The sequence below is a fragment of the Pelophylax lessonae genome, assembly GCF_965119305.1.
Source record: "Pelophylax lessonae genome assembly, chromosome: 5".
Classification (NCBI taxonomy): domain Eukaryota; kingdom Metazoa; phylum Chordata; class Amphibia; order Anura; family Ranidae; genus Pelophylax; species Pelophylax lessonae.
The window spans coordinates 103,820,661-103,846,060 of record NC_138772.1 but is presented as its reverse complement, the minus strand read 5'-3'; the positions used below and the strand labels follow the sequence as shown (position 1 = coordinate 103,846,060).

Below are 25,400 nucleotides of genomic sequence, written 5' to 3'. Positions count from 1 at the left end.
CAGAGCACCTTCTTCCACATGTTTGGTGTGTCTCCCAGGTGGCTTGTGGCAAACTTTAAACGACACTTTTTATGGATATCTTTAGGAAATGGCTTTCTTCTTGCCACTCTTCCATAAAGGCCAGATTTGTGCAGTATATGACTGATTGTTGTCCTATGGACAGAGTCTCCCACCTCAGCTGTAGATCTCTGCAGTTCATCCAGAGTGATCATGGGCCTCTTGGCTGCATCTCTGATCAGTCTTCTCCTTGTATAGGCTGAAAGTTTAGAGCAGGGAACCTCAAACTACGGCCCTCCAGCTGTTGCAGAACTACACGTCCCATGAGGCATTGTAAAACTCTGACATTCACAGACCTGACTAGGCATGATAGGAATTGTAGTTGCTGAACAGCTGGAGGGCCATAGTTTGAAGACCCTTGGTTTAGAGGGATGGCCAGGTCTTCGTAGATTTGCAGTGGTCTGATACTTCTTCCATTTCAATATTAATCGCTTGCACACTGCTCCTTGGGATGTTTAAAGCTTGGGAAATCTTTTTGTACCAAATCAGGCTTTAAACTTCTCCACAACAGTATCTCGGACCTGCCTGGTGTGTTCCTTGTTCTTCATGATGCTCTGTGCACTTTAAACTGACCTCTGAGACTATCACAGCTTAGGTGCATTTATACGGAGACTTGATTACACACAGGTGGATTCTATTTATCATCATTAGTCATTTAGGTCAACATTGGATCATTCAGAGATCCTCACTTAACTTCTGGAAAGAGTTTGCTGCACTGAAAGTAAAAGGGGCTGAATAATTTTACACGCCCAATTTTTCAGTTTATTACTTGTTAACAAAGTTTGAAATATCCAATAAATTTCGTTCCACTTCATGATGGTGTCCCACTTGTTGTTGATTCTTCACAAAAAATTACAGTTTTATATCTTTATGTTTGAAGCCTGAAATGTGGCAAAAGGTTGCAAAGTTCAAGGGGGCCGAATACTTTCGCAAGGCACTGTATAATGCCTTCCAGTTAGCCGGATCCTTAAAGGCGGGGACTCTTCCACCAGAATCTGCCTGATTTAATCTGGAAACCGGAGGGTCCCCCACCAGTGGCAGAGCCCACTTTTTAAGAAGGGATTCCTTATAGGGGTAATGCCTAGTAAAGTGCTTAGGAACCCCACGGGGACGCTTTGGTCCTCCCCACTCTTTAGCAACAATTCTGTCAAAACAGGCAGGAAAAGGAAATATCTTTGCCGCTCTAGATGGCTTGTGAGTGCCAAAATGTAGCTGCGCCCTCCATCTTTAAGGTCTCACGCACCGATACAATCAGTGCATCTACCGGCGCCTTTCTGTGCGCAGTCGTAGACGTGGAGGAATCATCCTCACTATCAGAGAATTCTGGGCACGTGGTCACAGACCCAGCAGGGTGACCCACATCCAAGGTGGCTGAATCTGATTCAAGATCTGTTGAGACCGAAGAGGCAGGGGGCGGTTTTTGCTAACCCGACGGTCGCAAGCCGCATCCACCCGGGACACAAGGGACTCCAGGACTGCCGTCAGTGCCTGGGTGTATAGTTCGGGCACGGGGGGCCCAGCAGCCTCAGAGAGGAGATCAGGTGGGGAAACGTGCTCCAAAGACTATGGGTTTACCAGGGGGATCCCACAAAAAGTGTAACACACTGCTAAGGGACAACCCCCACTGCGTTGGCAGCACCATGTGGTCGCCAAGTACAAGGCACAGAGCGATCCTCAGCAGAGAGGGAGAGGACCCCACCAGATTTACCACCCGCCGACACAGGCCCCTGCAATTACCAGGAGAATCTGCACTACACATGCGGCGATCAGGAAGCTAAAATGATCCAGGAGTCAGCACCAGGGGATAAGGAGGGGCTCCCACCTCTAAAACTCCACAGTCATGGCTGCCGCTATTTGTGATACGACAAGGAAATGGCCGCTGGACTACACAAACATGGCCACCGTGTATAGAAATACACAAAGCTAGAACCAAATGGCGGCTCCACGAGGCCTACAGAGACACAGAAATCGGGAGATTAGGCCTCAGGACAGAGGGAGCTCTGGCAGGAACCCCACCCAATTGATCGTCCAGTCGCCGGCGGCGCACCCCCCCCCCCCCATTGCCAGTTAGCGCCCTGCCCCCCACCCTAGGAAAGTGGCCAGATCACCCCAAAAAAATACATCCCCAGCGTATATATGTGTGTGTGGGGGGGGGGGGGTTGGCAAGGGGGGGTGCCTGCGGAAAGGAGGGAAACCCAGGGGTCCAACGTCCATTCCCAAACCCTCCAGGGGTAGTGAGGGGACAGCTACTCACCATACCAGGAACCAGGTGGGTACAGCTCCAGACAGATTCTCCTCTCCAACGAAATGGGGGGCTGTCGGCCAGGAACGCTGCAACTCAGGCTGAGGCATTTAACTCGCAGGGCCAACCCCCGTCCAGAGGGGCTATGTCACGGCCGACCTGGTGCGGAGCTGAGGCCTGCGCGTGCTCACTGACCAGACTGGGATGACCACTGGATCTAGATTATCCAGCCCTTCGCCCAGTCCGACAGTTGATAATAGATCTCACAGGAAAAATCCAGGAGGAAAACATTTTCGATCTAAAAAATTTTGCCAGGACCAAAGATCCCAGCAAGGAACTAGGTCCTTACTCCTGGCTAGGCAGAAAAAAAAAACGAGTGACTATAGTAGGGCGAGGGAGTATAAGCCCTGGGACTGCCCATGGGTGTAGCCAGAAGTTTTTTCTGCCTAGTGTCCTACTCCTGTAGGGGGCAGCATAACCAATAGTCAAGAATGACAGGAGCTGTGACAGTCAATGAACGAAAGAGAAATGGACAATTCTTACCAGCTTAGGGTTAATATACTGGAATATGTATATCCCTCGCGCCTATTGGTAAGGTTAGGTATGCTCTAATAAAATAAATGTATTGAGTGATATTAAATAAATAATTGGAAATGCAGCTGCTATAGGGAGAGTAAAAGATAATAGGAGTAAGGCCACAGTGTAATGGGGCCAGCTATAGCGCTTGCTGTAGGTGAACCACTGCTGGACAATTGCTTGTCAATACAGAAGATGGTAACAAAAATTTGTGAGGTTGGTAAGCCTTAGAGTATATATGGTGCATTAAACCTTAATAAAGTGCTTGGTGCTAATAGAAAACTTTGTATAATAGAAAGTGTACAGATATAAATTGTATATATGTATAACACAGTAAGTGGTGAATAACAAATATCCTTATGTTACTGAAGGTAAAATATCACAATAAGTATGCAAGGTTATAAAATATGCAAGGCATGAAATATGTTATAATGCAATTTAGGACAATAATACTAAAATTATGAAAGGTGATGGAAGGTGCTAATTATTTTGGCGATTCAATCAATCAAGTGCAAAAATTGCAAAAATGCAAAAAAATATAAATTTCCAAAATAGTTCATAAATAATAGTTCATAAGTGACTCAGGTGCAAATATGCAGATAAATCTTGAGTGCAAATTGGGAAAAAGTGCTGGTGCTCTGTGTTGGATCCTCCAATAATCCAGTCCTGGTACTTGGTGTCACCGTGGGGGTAATAGAAGAACACACTCACCAGCTGATGTGGGTCTTATCTACCTTATGGTGTTAAGACCTGTAGCGCTTGATTTGCCACCTGGGCCAGAATAGATACTGCTGGGCTTTATAGTACCACCGTGCTCCGGATTGCCCTCTCCCAGATAGCCTTTGTCCACAGGGTCCGGTCAGGGTATGAAGAATAAAAAAAGCTCCAGATAGTGAAATACCATGAAAAAGTTTTAATAGAATTGGTAGGTACACAATACATAAAAAAAGTAAAACCACCAGCTAGAATGGTGCCCGTGAGTGGAGAGCGGTGAATACCGGCTTGCATTTTTGCAATTTTTGCACTTGATTGATTGAATCACCAAAATAATTAGCACCTTCCATCACCTTTCATAATTTTAGTATTATTGTCCTAAATTGCATTATAACATATTTCATGCCTTGCATACTTATTGTGATATTTTACCTTCAGTAACATTATAAGGATATTTGTTATTCACCACTTACTGTGTTATACATATATACAATTTATATCTGTACACTTTCTATTATACAAAGTTTTCGATTAGCACCAAGCACTTTATTAAGGTTTAATGCACCATATATTACTCTAAGGCTTACCAACCTCACAACCATCTTCTGTATTGACAAGCAATTGTCCAACAGTGGTTCACCTACAGCAAGCGCTATAGCTGGCCCCATTACACTGTGGCCTAACTCCTATAATTCTTACCAGCGGTTGTTAAAGAGGGGTGGGAGAAAGCAGTGGAAGGAGAGTTGCGAATATCCTTGAGTTGAGCTTTACAAAATACCCTTTATACCATCTTCAATGGTGGAACTAAGTTCACTGTCCATTTCCTCTGATTTGATGCTTTATAGCAGAATTATTGTGTTATTATTACTGTTCAGGATTTATATAGCGCCAACAGTTTGTGCAGTGCTGTACAAAATGAGGGCAAAAAATACAGTTACAATACAATTCAAAACAAGAGGAATCAGAGGAATGTTTAATAGTAAATGACAGGTTCACTCTGGTTATGTATACAGAATTTAAATGTTATCACGTTTTGTTAATCTAACCAAATATTATCATTTTGTGAAACCTAGTCAAAGTAATAGTCAGTAGCTACTGTTTTCACTTATGTCTCCATCAACAAATTCGAAGACAAATTCTAAAACACAAAGTAAAAAGTACATTTAAAACCAATTTTGTTTGTGAACTACCCAGCAAGAAACATCTAGAGGGACACGTAGAGCTCAGAGCCTTACCATACAAAGACTCCATGCTTGCAGAACTGTTGTCAATCAATGCAGATGCCACCCACACAATCCCAAAGATAAGAAGTGCCAGGAGAATGAGCATGACAACAGTCTCCAGAATCCGAGCTTTAATTCCCTGTTGAACAAATAAAAAGAAAGTATAACTTTAACGGCATCAATTTACTGAGCAATCTCAAAGAATGCATTTTAGCGTTAGTTTATTGGAGCAACTCGTATAGTTTTCATGTAAAATCTCTTTTTTTCCAATTTAGGAACAATCAAGAAAGGGTCAGAACCTCTGAAAAGTTTCTATTAATTTTAGTGTCCCCCTGTTCACCCTCACTATCTGTAACATTGACTGCATTCTCCAAGACAGAAAGTACATCACCAGAACAGGGGTAGAGGGGGATCTATTCCAACATGGACACCTGTTATGGAAAAATCTGTCAGAGGTACCATTTTCCCTCATTTAGGGATCTTTTCATTCAACATAGAAATACAAAATTAAAAAAAAAAAAAAACAGAGGTACTAACCTTTCTCCACTATTCATAACAAAAGTTGTGGTTTGAGTTCTACTTATCACTAATAAACGACTAATCAGCTCATACAGAAGGCAATATTTCTATGTTCCTAACTCAAGAAAAACATGATGCATTAAAAATTAGTACTTGGCCCATTATTATTCTCTGGTCCAATACAAGCAAGTGTTGGGTGACGTCATCATTTTGTGTTTCTCTGTGACGCTACAAAACCCTAATGTGGCTTCTTGTGTCAGGTTGAATTAGATACTGTAGCCCTATACTTTATTTATTTTTTATTTTTTTAAGTGTTCACCCCAACCAGGAGTGTTTCTGACAGCAAGCAATAAAGAAGCGGCATCTTGGATTAGCTTCGGAATTTAGTAAATCTCTGCAAATGCCTCTAACATGATTCAAGGAACAGAGCTTTTCTCATATACTGATGTACCTGGCAGGCACACTGGTCACACTACTACTGGCAGCTTTCCGCACTCCGGTCACATTATGCAATCTGACAACCATCCCCTCCCTGTCCACACTACATTTTCCAACAGCTCTCCCCTCAGCCCACACTACGTTCTCCAGGCAGCTCTCCCCTCTGCCCACACTACATTCTCCGGCAGCTCCCCCTCTGCCCACACTACATTCTCCGGCAGCTCTCCCCTCTGCCCACACTACATTCTCCGGCAGCTCTCCCCTCTGCCCACACTACATTCTCCGGCAGCTCTCCCCTCTGCCCACACTACATTCTCCGGCAGCTCTCCCCTCTGCCCACACTACATTCTCCGGCAGCTCTCCCCTCTGCCCACACTACATTCTCCGGCAGCTCCCCCTCTGCCCACACTACATTCTCCGGCAGCTCTGCCCGCGCTATGTTCTCCGGTTGGTCTCCCCTCTGCCGACACTACATACTCCGATAGCTCTCTCACCTGCCACTACGTTCTCTGGCAGCTCTCCAGTCACTGGCCACACTACGTTCTCTGTCAGCTCTCCCGTTTCTGGCCACATTAGGTTTTCTGGCAGCTCTCCCCCTCACTAGCACCACTCTGCTTTCTGGCAGCTCACCCCTAATAGTCACAAAACATTCTCTGGCAGTTACCCCCTCACTATTCACATTGTATTCTCTGGTAGCTCTCCCCTCACTGGCCACAATACATTCTTCCACAGCTCCCCCTCACTGTCCACATTATATTCTCTGGCAGCTCTTCACTTAATTGCTACACTTTGCTCTCTGGCAGCTCAACCCTGACAGGCATACTACAATTTCTTTCAAATTTCCCCTCACTAGCCACACTACAGTTGTGTTCAAAATTATTCAACCCCCAATGCTGTAAAGAGTTTTAGGGAATTTAGTGTACATTTGTAATTGTATTCAGAATGAAATCCTACAAGGACTTCTTAAAGAACCATATGAAACTAAAATGACATCAATTGGTTTTGTAATACAGTAGTAAATGTTTCTTTTGTGAATTCTTCATTGACACAGTTATTCAACCCCTTAAAGACTACCACTCTGAAGAACAGAGGTTCATTGAAGTGTTTTCAATCAGGTATTGAAAACACCTGTGGATGTCAGGGAGCAGCAATAAAGCCTAATAAGCACCAATTAGGCAGCTTTAAAATGACTGTGATACTCAGCTCCTTCTAGACATTTACTGGTGTGGTTACAAACATGGTGAAGTCAAGAGAATGGTCCAGGAAGACAAGAGAAGAGGTGATTACTCTTCACAGGAAGGGCAATGGCTATAAGAAGATTGCAAAGATGTTAAACATACCAAGAGACACCATAGGAAGCATCATTCGCAAATTCAAGGCAAAGGGCACTGTTGAAACGCTACCTGGTCATGGCAGAAAGAAGATGCTGACTTCGACTGCTGTGCGCTATCTGAAGCGTAGAGTGGAGAAAAGTCCCTGTGTGACTGCTGAGGAACTGAGAAAAGATTTGTCAGATGTGGGTACTGAAGTTTCTGCTCAGACAATACGGCGCACACTGCGTAATGAAGGCCTCCATGCCAGAACTCCCTTGCTGTCTCCAAAGAATAAGAAGAGTCGACTGCAGTATGCCAAAAATCATGTGGACAAACCACAGAAGTTTTGGGATAGTGTTCTGTGGACTGATGAAACAAAATTAGAACTGTTTGGGCCCATCGATCAACGCTATGTTTGGAGGAGGAAGAACAAGGCCTATGAAGAAAAAGAACACCTTGCCTACTGTGAAGCATGACGGGGGGTCAATCATGCTTTGGGGCTGTTTTACTTCTGCAGGTACAGGGAAGCTTCAGCGTGTGCAAGGTACCATGAATTCTCTTCAGTACCAGGAGATATTGCATGATGATGTGATGCAGTCCGTCACAAACCTGAGGCTTGGGAGACGTTGGACCTTTCAACAGGACAATGATCCCAAGCATACCTCCAAGTCCACTAGAGCATGGTTGCAGATTAAAGGCTGGAACATTTTGGAGTGGCCATCACAGTCATCAGACTTAAATCCGATTGAGAACCTCTGGTGGGACTTAAAGAAAGCAGTTGCAGTGCACAAGCCTAAGAATGTGACTGAACTGGAGGCTTTTGCCCATGACGAATGGGCGAAGATACCCGTAGATCGCTGCAAGACACTTGTGTCAAGCTATGCTTCACGTTTAAAAGCTGTTATAACTGTAAAAGGATGTTGTACTAAGTACTAAGATTGAATGTCACTTGGGGGTTGAATAAAACTGATAATGATGTGAGCACAGAAAAGACATTTGTGGTTATTTCATTATAAATGTTATGGTATATTTGTCTGACCTACACGTGCCTCTGATTTAATTGTAAGCAGGATGACTGAATGATCAAAATCAATGTCAAACTGGCCAAAACAATCAATTTCAGTGGGGGTTGAATAATTTTGAACCCAACTGTATGTTTTCTGGCAGCTCTTCCCTCACAGGCCACACTACCTTCACTGGCCACATCACACTATCTGGCAGCTTTCTCATCAACATGCCAAACTATGTTCTCTGGCAACTGGCCACCAACCTCCACCCCTCCCCTTGTCTTATAAGCCATTGCTGATTCTTCCTTTCAAGAATCCTAGTCTTTTGGATATCATTCTGATCCAATGACCGTGGTACTCTCTGAGCCACTGAGATGTCTGAATATGCAGATTAGGAGCTCTACCTTCACTCTGACTTTCCTGTTCAGTGTTAGCACCTTAGAAATTTCTGATAACATAGAGATCCAAGCAACTAGCAATTTCCAGCAATGTCCATATTTTTCTCACTTCTTTACAGAGAGCATAATCAACACAAAACAAAAATATTTGTATGCTGCAACTTTAGTTTTATGGTATGGTGCCCAGTATATGCTTCAGTGCAATTAATTTTGTGTGACTAATTTGAAAATAAATTATATTTTGTATGAAGTCCAAAATTTGGTCTAAATAAAGAAATAAACTATCCTGATTACGTCATAGTTTTAAAAAGCCATTTTTAAAAGATGGATTGCATTTCTGATTCTTTAGGCTAAGAAAGTAGATTAGCAAATTGTATCTGTGATTCCAATCAAGTGAATGGACGATACTGGCAAAGCGCCAAATGTGGCGCCTAGCCAAGCCCAGGCGTTACACAGGTATGGTGAGGTAATCTTTTCTGAACACTGCTCTAGCAATGAGTCTGCATGTATTTCTTTAAAGTCTGCAGAGCCCTCTAGTGGACAACAGAATTGCTGTATTTTTCTATATCCATAAATGTTTGGAAGTGTTTTACATTTTTTTTTATAACAGAAAAGTGCAGAAAAAGCTTAAATTCGGTTAAGCAGTCCTAACATACAAAAACCAAAAAAAATTGGAAGTAAAGCGCAAACACAGTGACAATCACTGTGTGTAAACGTCTTATAGCTTAACCTCACATAAAAATGAGAAAGGTTTATTAAAAGTAGGTCTTACAAACTTACAATACAGACAAAATGTATACCAAAATGGATAAGTAGAAATAACCTTTCATGAAGGCAAAAAATGTCAGTAAATCCAATCTACTGAAAAAGTCAAACTTGATCAATTCCTTCTTCTGACATGCCCCATTAGTCATAAGACCGGTAATCTCATTAAAGGACCAGTATGAAGACTTAGAAAGTGTAAATGGTGGGGCTATGCTTGCCTTGGTGCAGGAAGACAGGAAGAAATGGTCTCCAGCTCAGAGGATCCTGGTGAAGGACGAGTAAGTATGGAGACAAGGAGTTAAAGCTGATCCTCACCCAAAAGGGAGGTTGCACTTGTCTGCCGAATCCACCCCCACCCCACTCACCATTTGCCACTTAATGTTTCATTTTTTTTTGGGGGGGGGGGGCTACCTGGTTTTGACAGGTATCCACTTCCTCTTTCTCATGAATCACTGCAAAGTTCACCCCCCCCCCCCAACTTGCCCGTAGCATTTTTGGACACATCACAGGTCCCAGGAGACTGTGGGACCATTCACAAAGCGCAACACGGCTCGAGCACGCACAGTGGAAAGTCGTAAGGCTTCACATCTGGGTTTCCTTCGAAAAGATACCAGCACTAGGGACATAAAGCCTAGTGAAGAATGTGCTCGGGTGAGGACAGCGCACACCCCTAGGACCAAGCTCCTTTTTAAAGTTGACAAAAGGGAGTGATATCTGAAAACTAATGTCTTAGGCCATATTCAAACCTGAGTGTTTGGCAGCTCGAAGCACAAATATCCTCAATGCTAAAGTCACATTTATTACCATAGTGACTGTTCCCAAGTGAGCGCTCAGACGCCTGTAGCTTGAAGCCTAAAAACACTCAAATGAAGCATTATTTTTTTAGGCGTATTTTAGGTATTTTTGACTCTCTAAGAACTGGTCGCTTCCCCTAGTGCTTTCCATTGGCTAAAACAAAAATGCCTGAAGTTTGAAAACACTTGTAAAACACTTCTAAAATGCTTTATACGCTCCCAAATACACTCAAATAAAAATTGTCCGAAAATTGCTCTGCTCTGGTGTGAATGCGGCCCCAGCAAAAATGCAGGCTGATAGGTTTCTGTTCCTGTACCATCTTGCATTCCAAGGTGACTGCAAACTACACACACTTATACTGGAGTAAGAAATGGAGGCTGTACATAACTGTGTGACAAGGGGAAGGCCTGCCCAGAAATACAGTTGTGGCCAAATGTTTTGAGAATGACACAAATATACATTTCCACAAAGTCTGCTGCTTAAGTTTTTATGATGGCAATTTTCAAATACCCCAGAATGTTATAAAGCGATGAATGAACAGATGAAATGCAATTGCAAAGTCCCTCTTTGCCATGAAAATAAACTTAATCCCCCCCCCCCCAAAAATAAAAAGATTAAAAAAAAAAAATAAAAAAAAAAAAAAAAAAAAAAAAAAAGACAATTTCCACTGCAATTCAGCTCTGCCACAAAAGGACCAGCAGACATGTCAGTGATTCTCCTAGTAGCACAGGTGTCTGTTGAGGAGAAAGCCTGGAAATCAATGCTGATTGAGTTAGTAGAACAGCAGACCGAAAGCTTTAACCTCTTAGCGCTGGCACCTCCTGACCCTTTAGGGGGTTTATGGTGTTGGGAGGCAAGGTAAGGCATAAGATCACATGATCGCCGTAATTGTCAGTCACGTGGTCCGAAAAAGGGGAGCTTTTGGTTAAGCGACGGTAACTGTGCAGGAAGCACATGCGCGCTTGGCACAGGTGTATTGGGAGCAGTTTACACAAATTTGAGGCCCTTTAATGCGAAGGACCAGGCGCTGAGAGGCCGCATAGTTGCGTACAGCTGGCACCAAGGGGTTAAAACGAAGATGGTGCTTAAAACCACCTGCAAGGAAACACTTGCAGTCACCATTACTTTGCACAAAAAGGGATTCACAAGCAAGGCTATTGATGCTACTAAGATAGCACCTAAATCAACCATTTATCAGATCATCAAGAACTTAGAGAGAGGTTCAATTGTTGTGAAGAAGGCTTCAGGGCCATCTCCTACAGTTGATTCAGCTGCAGGACCTAGGCACCACCAGTGTGAAGCTTGCTCAGGAATGGCAGCAGGCAGGTGTGAGTGCATCGGCACAAACACTGAAGCAAAGACTTTTGGAGGATGGCCTAGTGTCGGAAAAGAAGCCACTTCTTCCCAGGAAAAACATCAGGGACAGACTGATATTCTTCAAAAAGTACAGGGATTGAACTGCTGAGGACTGGGGTAAAGTATTTTTCTCTGATGAGGGCATCCGGAAAAACTTTGGTCCTGAGAAGAAAAGGTGAGTGCCACCATCAATCCTGTGTCATGCCAACAGTAAAGTATTCGGAGACCATTCATGTGTGTGGTTGCTTCTCAGCCAAGGGAGTGGGCTCACTCACAATTTTGCCTAAGATTACTGTTTTGTATAAAGAATGGTACAAAAACATCCTCCGAGAGCAACTTCTCCCAACCATCCAAGAACAGTTTTGGTGATGAACAATGCCTTTTCCAGCATGATGGAGCACCCTGTCATAAGGCAAAAAAGGATAAATAAGTGGCTTAGAAAACAAAACATCAACATTATGGGTCCATGGCCAAGAAACTCCCCAGACCTTAATCCCATTGAGAACTTGCGGTGAATCCTCAAGAGGTGGGTGAACAAAAAAACCATAAAAATTCTGACAAACTCCAAGCATTGATTATGCAGGAATGGGCTACTATCAGACAGGATGTGGCCCAGAAGTTGATTGACAGCATGCAAAGGTGAATTGCAGTGGTCTTGAAATAGAAAGGTCAACACTGCAAATATTGACTCTTTGTATAAACGTAATGTGTCAATAAAAACCTCATTAAAAGCCACTGACACTGGTTAAAATGGGATTTTTGACTTAACATAATATCCATTTCTCTGATGTTCATTGACAGACAACTTCTGGTAGGGGGTTATACTGCCCCCTACAGGAGTAGGACATTAGGCAGAAAAAAATTCTTGCTACACCCATGCGCAGTCCCATGGGGTATACTCCTTTTCTCTGCTATAGCCACTCAGTTTTGTAACAAGCAGTGTCAGGAGAATAATAACTCCACAGAGGGGTGGGTGCTGTGTCCATCAATGAACATCAGAGAAATGGATTTTACGGTAAAAAAATCCCATTTTCTCTTTCGTTCATTGACAGACACAGCTCCTGGTTTTCAGACGATTGGGACGTCCCAAAGCAGTGTTAAACATTAGGGGTGGGAACAAAAAAAAAATTCCCCAAGGCTAAACATTATTCAACCAGGCAACAGGAGCTCAACCAAACAACCGGAGCCCACCTGAAAAAAACAAAAACACCCTCAAAGAGGATCAAGTCCTCTTATACAGCAGCCTGCAAAACCTGGCGGCCAAAGGAAGCATCCGCAGATGCCAACACATCCACCTTATAAAACGTTGTAAAAGTGTGCACCGACGACCAGGTCATGCGTCAAACCTGCGTCATCGACACCTGATGACGGAAGGCCTAGGAGGCACTAAGCGCCCTAGTAAAGTGCGCCTTGACAGGGAAAAGAGAAACCTGACCCCTGATGGAATAGGCCTGAACCACGTCTGCCTGATCCATCTGGAAATGGTTGCAGAGGAAGTGAAGTGGACAACCCTTTTTGAGGTCCATACATGCAAACAAAGAGAGTCTGACTTTCTGAAAGACTCCGTAGCTGCCAGGTACACCCTAATTGCCCGGACCACATCCAAGGCATGCAAGGCAATTTCCTTCAGAGGTTTAGGCCTGGAACAGAGGGAAGGCAACACAATGTCTTCATTCAAATGAAAATAAGAGACAACCTTTGGAAGGAACGACGGACAGAGACGAAGAACAACAGGATAACGCCGACAGTTCCGACACCCTGCACGCAGAAGTGATAGCCACTAAAAAGGCCACCTTCTGAGACAATGTAAGCAGGGGAATCTCCCGAATACTGTCAAATGGAGGCTTCTGCAGAGCTGAAAGCACCAAAATTTAGATCCCAAGGCGGCAACAGAGCCCGCACTGGAGGAAAAATCGTTCTTGCCAAACCAATCTATTAACCTTCTACGATGAAGTGAGCTGCCACCTAGATAAAGGTAAGCCGGTGGATGTGGTGTATCTGGACTTTGCAAAGGCCTTTGACACCGTTCCCCACAAACGCTTACTGTACAAACTAAGGAAGGTAGGTATGGACCATAGGGTGAGTACCTGGATAGAGAACTGGCTCCAGGGGAGAGTCCAGAGGGTGGTGATTAATGGGGAGTACTCGGATTGGGCGGGTGTGGAAAGTGGGGTCCCCCAGGGTTCTGTTCTGGGACCAATCCTGTTTAATTTATTCATAAATGATCTAGAGGAGGGGATATCTAGTACAATCTCAGTATTTGCGGATGATACTAAACTAAGCATGCCAATATCTTCTATGCAGGAGGTGGAAACCTTACAAGCGGACCTGAACAAAATAACGGGGTGGGCAACTGCATGGCAGATGAGGTTTAATGTTGAAAAATGTAAAGTAATGCACTTGGGGGCCAGAAACCAGAAAGCAAGCTACTCACTAGGGGGGGAACCTCTGGGTGAGTCTAGGATGGAAAGGGACCTGGGGGTACTGGTAGACAACAGGCTTGGCAGTGGCATGCAATGCCAAGCCGCTGCAAGCAAAGCCAACAGAATACTGGGATGTATAAAAAAGGGGATTCACTCCAGAAATAAAGAGATTATTCTCCCGCTCTACAAGACTCTGGTCCGGCCACATTTGGAGTATGCTGTCCAGTTCTGGGCACCGGTCCTCAGGAAGGATGTGCTGGAATTGGAAAGAGTCCAGAGAAGGGCAACAAAAATAATTCGGGGAATGGAGGACATCAGCTATGAGGAAAGACTACAAGCACTGAACTTATTCTCTCTGGAGAAGAGACGATTGAGGGGGGATATGAGCGAAACTCGATCTTGTAGCCGGACCGAATGACTTTGTGGACCCACTTGTCTTGAACTAGGGAAGTCCACAGGTCCGGAAACCAGTGAAGACGTCCCCCCACCCCCGATACAGGTGAGGGCACACCTTCATGCTGAAGGAGCCTTGTCCACGAGTCTGGAGAAGCCGGATCTTGGTTTGCCAGACCAGGTTTGTTTGGATCCTCCTGAAGAGGCCCTGAAAGGCTTCGAACCCTTTTCAGTCGACTCTGACAAGGGCTCAAAAAAATTCTTATGAGCCAAGGAGGGGGGCCCACATCTACGACGAGGTTCCTTGCCCTTAGTAGCCTGCGGAAGAAATCTGCCTTAGAGTCAGCTGGATCCTTAAAGGCCAGGGACTCTTCAACTGGAATCATGGTTGCCTTGTTCAATCTGGAAACAGGAGGCCCCACCATTGGTGGCACAGTCCAATTCTTAAGAAGGGACTCCTCATAGGGTTAACGCCTAGTAAAGTGCTTAGGGACCCCATGGGGAACACTTTGGTCGTCCCCTCTCTTTAGTAACAATTCTGTCAAAACAAGGCGGGGAAAGTAAACATCTTTGCCGCTCTGGGTGGCTTGTGAGTGTCAAAGGGTACCTGCGCCTCTGTCGCAGCTTCAGCTGTGTCCTCCATCTCTAGGGTCTCACGCACAGATACAATCAGTGCATCCACCAGCGCCTTTTTGTGGGCCGTAGCAGATGTGGAGAAATCATCCTCACTTTAAGAGGATTCCGGGCGCATGGTTGCAGACCCAGCGGGGTGACCCATGTTCAATGTGGCTGAATCAGATTCAGGATCTGATGAGGCAGGGGAAGGCGGGGGTGCTTTTTGCTAGCCTGTCTCTCGCAAACAACCTCCACCCAGGACACAAGAGACTCCAGGACCGCTGTCAGTGCATGGATGGATGGTTGGGACCCGGATGGCCCCGCAGCCTCAGAGAGGGGATGAGGTGGGGAGACTCCATGAGTAACCAGGGGGACCCCACAAAAAAAGAGTAAAAACGCTGCTAAGGGACAACTCCCACTGCGCTGGCAGCACCACCCAGTCGCCAGGCACAAAGCACCAAGTGACCCTCAGCAAAGAGGGAGAGGACCCCACCAGACTCACCACCCGCAGAGACAAGCACCTGTAGCCACCAGGATAATCTGCACTACACGGCTGCGATCAGGAAGTAAAATGATCTAGGAGTCAGCATCAGGAGATGAGGAGGGGCTCCCACCGCAAAAATCGCCACCTACAGGGCTCCATTGTCATGACCACAGATATTTTCAATGGCAAACCACAGTCGATCATCCGGTCGCCAACAGTACACCCCCCCCATAGCAAAATAGCGCCCTGCCCCCCACCACTGGAAAGTGGCCAGTCCCAGCATATGTGGAAGGGGGGGGCAGGATGAGGGACTCGGCAAGGGGGGGTGCCTGAAGGAAGAAGGGGAACCAGGGGGTCCAACTGTCCCAGGGAGGGGCCCAAGTCCACCCCAAAACCCACCACAGAAAAGTGGCAAGACCATCCCAAAAAAAAATACATCCCCAGTGTATATATATATATATATACACGTGTGTGGGGGGGGGGGGGGGGTGATGAACCTGGCAAGGGGAGGGTGCCTGCGGGAAGGAGGGGAACCCGGGGGTCCGACCGTACAAAGGAGGGGCTTACGTCCATTCCAAAACCCTCCAGGGGGAGGGGGGAGCTAATCCACATACCAGAAACCAGGCGGGCACCGCTATAGACAGAACCCCTCTCCATTGAAATTGGGTGGCTGTTGGCCAGAAGGAACGCTATGACTCGGGCCGAAATCCACTCGTATGCCACCTCTCGAGCCGTTTAACTCCCAGGCCAGCCTCCGTCCAGTGGGGCTATGTTTTGGCCGACCCAGCCCGTCACTCAGTCTGGCAGTTGATTGTAGATCTAAAAAAAAAAAAAAAAAATTCAGGAGGAAAATATTTCCTTTCTAAAAAAGGTTACCAGGACCAAAAGATTCCAGCAAGGAACTAGGTCCTTACTCCTGACTATGCAGGAAAAAAACTTAGTGGCTATAGCAGACAGAGGAAGTATACCCCCAGGGACTGCCCCATGGGTGTAGCCAGAATTTTTTTCAGCCTAGTGTCCTACTCCTGTAGGGGGAAGTATAACCCAATGGTTATGAATACCAGGAGCTGTGTCCGTCAATGAACGAAAGAGAAATGCTTAGTAATTATACTTTAGTATACCATAGTAATATCTGACAAAAAGATCTAAAAACACTGAAGCAGCAGACTTTGTGAAAATTATTTGTGTCATTCTCAAAACTTTTGGCCACAGCTGTACAGAGAAAAGCTACTATTTGCTTTAATGACAAAACTCAGCATAATAAGGGGTTTTCCTGACTTCAGCGCAGCTTTGATATTTCCTGTATAACATTATAAGGTCACTAATTGTAATGTTTGTGGAGTTCAAACCAAGTGCAGTTTTTATTGCTCTTATGTACATACAGAGTGGGAGCAGAAGGGTTTTAAAGCAGAACTTCACTCTCTTAAAGCATGGTACACACTGAGTTTTTTCCATTCAACCCAGCGGACAGAATCATACCATCTCAGCAGAATCTGCATTGAAACTGTTCCCCTGTGCTGTATCCGCATCTCTCGCAGCCTCCTTCCGAATTCCTCTTCCATGGCAGCTGGTATCTGTATCTCTCATTCGATTAATGAGGGATAGATTCCAGTGGTGGTTGGGATGTGTTCACAGCAAGAAAGCACTATCTCACCTTTTACCACCAATATCCTCAAAGTTCCCGTAGCTCACCCAGTCATTTGTCGGGACACAACGTAGGGTGGCGCAAACATCAACTGTTTATTAGAACACAAGCAAAAAGATATACACTCTAAAATTGTTCCCTCTTTGCAGGACGACACAGGGCGCGGTAAACTGTACATCTAGTAACATGAGACATAGGTACATTTAAACTTTTCAACAAATAATTCAATCAGTAACTGGGCACATAGAAAGCCTTTTTAGCAGGAAGGATCGTTGAAGAAATTCCTCCTTTAGCAACTAATAGCTAACAGTGATATAATTACCATGAGCTAATTAACTAGTCACTAGGCCAGGTAACCAGCATAGGTGAACAGACTATTCGGCACCTACATCCTGAATACAAAGTACTGTGCAATAAACATAAGTATAAAACATAACATCTCCCAATAGTTCCATAACAAGTTAAAGTGGTCACAAGATTAATCTCATCTACAAGAGATGCTCAGGACTAGGGATGATCAAACTTTTGAAAAGTTCGGTTCGACCAGAACACCCGAACCTCCCAAAAGTTCGGCCCGGATTTCAGAACCCCATTGAAATCAATGAGACCCGAACTTCTGTAATCAAAAAACACAATTTTGAAGCCCTAAAACCCAATAAATGCCCCTAAAAAGTGCCTAGGGTTCTGGGTCGTACCCCAGGGACTATTAATCACACAAAAAAAAGTTCTTAAAAATTGTCATTTTTGATAGAGAGCCAATTATTGAAAAAAAAAAAAAAATTATTTGGATTTAGTATCTGGGGGGTCTAAAAAGTGTACCTGTGAAGTTGAAGCTCTGTAGCATGTCCAGAACCAAAAAAAAAAAAGATTGTTTGTATTTTGTCACTTATAGAACAGGTTAGTGGCTTCTCTCTTTTCACACCTTGCCGGTTTAGTAGTAAGCGTTTTTTTGGGCATTTTTTGGGGTCTTTTCAGGCAGGCAAAACATCTGAACTTGTGTATACGGGTATATATACACACATACTTATATGTATATAAACACCTAGACATATATAGATGTGATAGTAGCAGAAATATATGCTTGCGCTAATGAAATAATTTACACCAATATAGTTACGCTCCTATCACACCTATATATGTCTAAGTGTAAAATACATATAAGTATGTGTGTATATATACCACTATACACAAGTTCAGATGTTTTGCCTGCCTCCAAAGAACCCAAAAAAATGCCCAAAAAAACCCTAGCGCCAAAAAAATAAAAAAACGCCCAGGTGTGTTGTTGCAGGCATTTTTTTGGGGTTCTTTGGAGGCAGGCAAAACATCTGAACTTGTGTATAGTGGTATATATACACACATACTTATATGTATTTTACACTTAGACATATATAGGTGTGATAGGAGCTTAACTATATTGGTGTTAATTATTTAATTAGCGCAAGTAGTGTTTTCTGCTCCTTTCACATCTATATATGTGCAGGTGTATATATACATACATGGGTGTGTATATATACCCCCTATACACATGTTCAGATGTCATGCCTGACTCCAAACATGTGCTCAAAAAATCCCTATAGACGCCTGCAGCCAAAAAGCAAGCTGACAGGGGCGAAGCCATATTACTGCAGCGAAAGTGACTTCAGAGAAACTAGCTTTTCTCTATAGCGGTCACCCTGATATGGAAGGGTTTGGTCACCCTGCCATAGCAGTCACTGTCAGTTAACCCTACACTACACTACGGTCCCCTTACACTTAACACTTTCCCTACAAAAACTGAATAATTAAAGCTAACTATAGTGGAAAATAGCACCCTAACTACACTAGATATCCCTTTCCTCACACTAAAAATTGCTAAATGACACTTTGTAACAGAAGTCACAGAACTGCTTCCACTCTTTTCCATGTCCCTGTATAACAATGCTAGGAATTTGGCGGGGGTTATCTTATATACTGGGGGGCGTATTCACTAATGATTGGCCTATGGACCCCCTAGTCACTCCAATCACATTCCTAGCATTCTCCTGCCCCCTCAATTGGCTTTTGCTAATGGTTCTGGTCCAATCATGGGCTTTTAAAGCCCATTTCCTGTCCCATTGCATTTTGGTCAGTTCTGGTTGCCGAATTCCGAACTTTTTGGGCAAAAAGTTCTAAATTCGGCCGAACCTCGAACAGCCAATGTTCGGGTCGAACCGATGGTCGACCCGAACCGTTCGATCATCCCTACTCAGGACATCAAAACAATAGAATGATAGGAATGACCCACTTAAACACCCCACCTCAGACTGGTAAAAAGTCCAACAGTGAGACAAATTTCTACAATATTCCAGCAGTCTGAAAAGATAGAATTAACTTATCCTAATAGATTTCTTAAAGGATATTGTTGATAAATAGTTCAGGCCCATTTGAAGAAGCCTCTCCAACCCAGTCTGCAGGAGGGCCACCATATTCTCTCTGACTATTAACCTGCACAAGATTAATATTACCTCTTTACATCCACTCCAGAAGGGAAGCTTTATTGTCCTTATTCAGAGAAGTAATCCAAACCTTGCTCTCAGCATCCACTAAGTAGTTGTCCATCATTAGAGAATGATCTGCTCTCTCCATGGACCATAATCGGTGGGTAGGAGGCTTGCCCCTAGTCCTCTCCAAAGCCACCTGTCCTGGCTGAATTGGTCACAGCAAATGCTATATGAATCATCTTTAGTTACTTAAAATGGCCACAGCCAGAAATGCTAAGTTTTTTTCAAAGTGATACCTCAACAAAATAAAATATGGAGACATGAAGGGATGGGGGAGTTTGCTTTGAATATTAAAAATAAATGAAATAGTACTTTCAGTTTGTGGTGCTCAGATGCAGTTTATTTCTGCTTTGAACTATTTCAAATCAATGGCCTTCAGCTCCGACATACAGCAGGGCTTCCAAATAGAGAGCAGGTGTTCACTGAGCCCTGACAAATGGCAATTCTGATTGGCTTGTATCAAACAGATATAGATAAGGCCTGGTCAGTCTCTAAGCAGATAAAGCTAAGAAAAATGGTTATGCTCCACACAATGCTAGTTTTAGTCCTGGGCACTAATCTTCCTAAAGGAGATATACTATACATGCACTACAAAAAATGATGGTCTTCATACAAAACTGCTAATCTGCAAAGGATGCTTTTCTGTCTAGCACTTCTGAGGTTGCTGGACATCTGTGTATCAAATGGGCAGGAAGGGAAATGTGGTTGTACAAGGGTTTCATCAGTGTGAGTATGCTGCTCTTGTTGCGTTGTTCCACAAACAATAAAGACGTTTGTCACTCTTGTCATAAGCACCTATCTGTCAATCTTAGACATCTCTGTGCTATTGGGTCATCTGCAGCCAGCTTTGGGAGGTTTAGGAGGCCCATTCTGCAGGCATAAGCTGCTTAATAGACCCCAGGTCATGTTTAATAGTTATGAAAAGAAGACAAAGACAAGGTCAAAGAAATCAAAACTCTGGAAGGTTCCCATCACCAGACACAAACCAGCACACTATCCATCTACAAGAAGTCAATATATAAAAGCATACTGATTGGAATTTGATTATACTTGGCAGTATGACAAATAGGGGAACCTTTACAATCTCCAGGTGTGTGCAATAGCTGAGCAGCAAGTAGCAATGAGGCACAATGGAACTCAGGAGAGGAAATTGTAGAATAAAAACTCACATCTTCGCTACAGAGCAGAGGTGTATAGACAAAGGGTTGATATCATGTTGATGCAAGAATGAGTGGCATCAGAGGCAAAGAAAAAGCCCAAATTAAAGCGAGACAGGCTTCCATAAATTAGACTGTTCACACTGTCTTCGGTTACATATCCAAGCACTCGACCTTCTGGCTCAGAGTTTTGAAGTCAGCGGAAATCCTTGATGAGGTTAACAACCTTATTATAGACACCTGCCTGCAATTGATTTTACTTACTGCATGAGGAAGCTCAGAGATGTTTCGTTATGGAGCTACTACAGAAATGTCTACATGTTTCTGTTTCAGCAATGAAAGCTATTTCTGCATTAACAAATATCAGGATATTGGAATAATTACAGCCAAGTGTATCTACGAAGGCTGGAAGCCGTCTGCAGTACCACATAAAAATCATCCTTTTATTAATCTGCAAATTATGTAAAGATGAAATGTAAAATGTTACATCACTTTTCATATCATCATCATCATCATCATACTCTTTGCACTGCCCTGAAGCCGTATTAAACCCAAAAACAAACATTTAATAATATGCAGTTTACCAATTCTTAGATGTGATGGCTGCATTTCTTTTCTTTTTCAGGCTTTCTTTCCGTTATTTTTAACTGGTGGCCCTGCCAGTAAGTCTGTTTTTTCAACAAAACATTCTGTCCTGCAGATGTGATTGTTAAAGTGTTGAGACAAACCATTTAACACTGACAGGGGTGGTTACAATCAGCTTTTATTTATGTAAAATCTTGATCTTAAAAAGGAAAAAAAGGTTTGAGCTGGAGTTTGGCTTCAGTTTGTTAGTGTATCTAAAGTAGGGTACACACTACAAGAAATCTGGAAGAAAAACTCTATACGAGGCACGATCGTTCAATTTTCATATAGTGTGTACACAACTTTCTACATCCAATTCAGACTTTACAAACAAAAATTTCCAAAGGAACAAACCCAAAAATTTTTTTTACTGTTTTCATATGAGGTAAATCAAAACACGAATAACTGCGCTAGATCAGAAACAATAATTAAACAAAAGTCTTTGTTGTATGAAAATTTTCGTAAATTAGTTCCATCCTCAGTTCCAACTTGCTGTGAACAACTGGACGATCGTTCGAATGATATTCTTACAGTGTGTATCAGTCCTAAATCTGCTAGTACATCTAACACTCCCCCTATCCTAGATTAACAATGCTGCTGTCTGTAGTTGTCTCTGTTGCTTCTTCATTCAGAGTGGGGGCACGCTAATACAGGAGGTATGCTACTGGCCAGATCACCAGGTGAAAATAGAGGGAAAAAAAACCTACAGAAAACGAATGCAGCCACCATGTCTAATGATTGGTAAGCTCCAATTTGTTACAGTTTTACTTATGGTTATAATACCACTTTAACCACCCTATAGCAGATTTACTGCTACAGAGTGGCTGTTCTGTGCAGAATTACGTATACATAATACGGTATACATACCGCTTCTGCTGTCATTACTCAGAGCAGAAGCCAATCAGCGGGTGCCAGCGAATGGATAGCAAAACTATGGCTGATAAATTCCAGAGCAGATCTGCAAAGGGCAGGAGGGGAGGGACACATTACTGTGAGAACAGAAAATATGATATAGAACAATGTAATGTGATTGATTTTTAGTCTTTTTTCATTTATATCTCAAAAAAAAAAAAAAAAAAAAAAAAAAAAGAAACCCAGTGGTGATCACTAAAAAGAAAACTCTATTTGTGTGAAAAAATAAAAATGTTATTTGTGCACAGTCTTGCATGACCGCTCAATTGCCGAAAAAAATAGCACAGTGCTGAGTAGCAAAAAATGTCATGGTCCTGAAGGGGGTAAAACCTGCCAGAGCGGAGGTAACACGGACGACTGAAAACAGAATTGTCAGCCAATCAAACTTACCGCAGTAGAAAAACTCATCAATTGTTAGATGTCCAGTGGCACCATCAGCTCAGACATGGCAGAAAGCAGAGGAACCCTGGTACACCCATCTACAGTTCAAGATGTCTCAAAGCCACAACTCCGACATAGAAACAAAGCCCAGAAACTCGCCTATGCAGGAAAAACACAATATCTGGTGTGTAGAAACATGTTGGCAAACACTTTGGACTTAGGGGTCCAAAATTGAACATATTCAGCTTTAATAGAAGGTCGTTTATTAAAGGCCTGGAGGACCATACAAGGAAGAATGCCTGCAGGAAACAATGGAGCATGGTGGTGATACCAAATACTAATCTGACTTTTTTTTCATGGTCGTCGTAGTTTGGTAATTGATAAGCTTGATATCAATTGATTATTTTGATAAATTGATCATTTTGCAGCACTTTTTCACATGTACCTTAAAATATTTTCACAGTACTGTGAATAAAGAAATCTTAAGAGAATCCTAAACAATGCAACAGCGCTAAATTTTTGCAGCAGTTTTAAGAATCTGCCAAAAATGTCAGGGGTAACATGAACAGCAGCACCCATATCTGAAATGATACGTACAAGGCACAATTTCAATGAAACTAAACAGGTCCAGGCTCTGTACCTGACAACTGGAGCAGAAAAGCTGAATGCACAGCTAAAATGCATATCTGTCAAAAGTTTTACCTGCCAAAATATTTGTGATTGTGTTCTTGAAAGTGACACAACCTTATTACACTAGTTACCCAGGAGGGTGACATATCTCGCTTTCATTTTGGGTGGAGCTGTGCTGCTAAATCGAGTGACTCCACACAATTCCATTACTCATTTTCTCTTTGGCAGAAAATACTTACAAAGTAGATCAGAAGACAGGAGCATCAAAAAGGTAAAATACATTTTTGGACTGTAAATTGTAAAAGTGCTAATAACCAATACAAATGCAGATCTTTATTGACTAAAATATAATAAAAACACAAATGAATGCCTTTAGTTTCCATGGGGAAGAACACTCAAATACCACACGGCTCAAACATCTTGACCCGGTGGAAGGTGTGTAAACAGAACTTTAATACATTATGCCTCCGCCCATCCAGAAAGCCTGGGAAAATTGTCTGAATTCATGGCACACTGAAAATAAATATCTTGCCCATTGTCTGCCTGCTACAAAAAGAGTTCTCTTAGTAACATTAGGTTAAGGTTTGCTTAGCAAGCCATTTGGGCTGCAAGAAAATTTTCCATCTAGGGAAGATAAATGTAAGCCCTTAAAAGGAATATGAAAATAAAAGGCAGGTGCTGGTTATTCTAAGGGGAAAAAAAAACGAGAGCAAACAGACATGCTCATCACCTGTCTCTGTTGCTTTAGTTGGTGATTAAATGTCCACGCTGAGTACAGGGGAATATTAGTCTGCATGTTCAGCTGTCAGGTCAAAAGGACTCCGCTCTCATTGAAGCTGTTGAACTGCCATGTAGGATTATTCTCTACAAAAGGGACCCAATGTTAAAGAATTGCTGCTGCCTCTCATAGAAATGAATAACATTTTTACATTCGGCTTCATTTAAACTTATTAAAAAGTGTAACCAGGAGGGACTCGGGGAACTAAAAGTTCCATAGTCTATAAAGACTGCACTTTATTACCTCTATAGACGATGCTATGGATTTTCAAGACTGTGTAATGTGCTCTGTGGTCCTAAAGTGGGTTTTGTCAAATGCTGCTATACAGTATCTGGGCTCTCATCACCGGCAATGTAATGGTATGTGTGCAGCTTTATAGAGGTCAGTAATACTACATTTTTACAGATACCAAATTACTAGTTTATTTAATCTCTTCATTATCCATTATCTTTTTTCGCTTGCTATGTAAACCGCTAGCAACTTGCTAGGTACAGTAAACAGAAGCTGCAAGTTTGTTGTACAGCAAGCTAAGAAGAACAGGAAATGTACAAGTTGAACTAATAGTTTTTTGGTAAACCATTCTACACCCACAACCAACTCGTGCCAGACACTTTGCTCTGACCTGCTTCTGTACTGGTGTGTACAGTATATCCCCATGTCTTTTGCTTGACAAAATACTGTACTATTTTAGCACCAGGTCGTAAAAGCTTACTCAGGGTGCTAGTGCCTGAACAATACTTTCCTAAATGGTCCCCATACCTAAAATCTCTGTGTTTAGTCATGTATATCCAACCCATATACAGTGGATATAAAAAGTCTACACACTACTGTTAAAATGTCAGGTTTCTGCGATGTAAGAAAACAAGACAAAGATAAATGATTTCAGAACTTTTTCCACCATTAACCAGTTCTGGACCGGAAAGATTTGCCCCCTTAATGACCAGGCCATTTTTTTTGCGATTCGGGACTGCGTTACTTTAACAGAAAATTGCATGGTCGGGCGACCCTCTCTTGAAATAAAATTGATGTTCTTTTTTTCCACACAAATAAAGCTTTCTTTTGGTGGATCACCTCTGCAATTTATTATTTTTTGCGCTATAAACAAAAAAAAGCGACAATTCTGAAAAGAAAAAAAAAAAAAACAATATGTTTCCCATTCTGCTATAGAACATTCCCAAAAAAAAAAAAAGATTTTAAATCAAAATTTTTCATTCTTTTAGGCCAATTCGTATTCTGCTACATATTTTTGGTGGAAAAAAAAAAATCGCAATAAGCATATTTTGATTGGTTTACGCAAACGTTATCGCGTCTACAAACTAGGGGAAAGATTTGTCATTTTTATTTATTTATTTATTTTTACTAGTAATGGCGGCGATCTGCGACTTTTAGCAGGTCTGCGACATTGCGGTAGACAGATCGGACCCCTGACATTTTGG

The 25,400-nt window shown here is 42.9% G+C and overlaps 1 protein-coding gene across 1 annotated transcript in view; it reads right to left on the bottom strand.

Annotated features, from left to right (window-relative positions):
• The window catches only part of LMBR1 (limb development membrane protein 1), a 387,912-nt gene that overhangs the window by 177,761 nt on the left and 184,751 nt on the right, over positions 1-25,400 (bottom strand). The window contains exon 6 of the mRNA XM_082259842.1: positions 4,825-4,951. Coding sequence (XP_082115968.1) covers positions 4,825-4,951 — 127 coding nt within the window. The remainder of the gene's footprint in view (positions 1-4,824; positions 4,952-25,400) is intronic.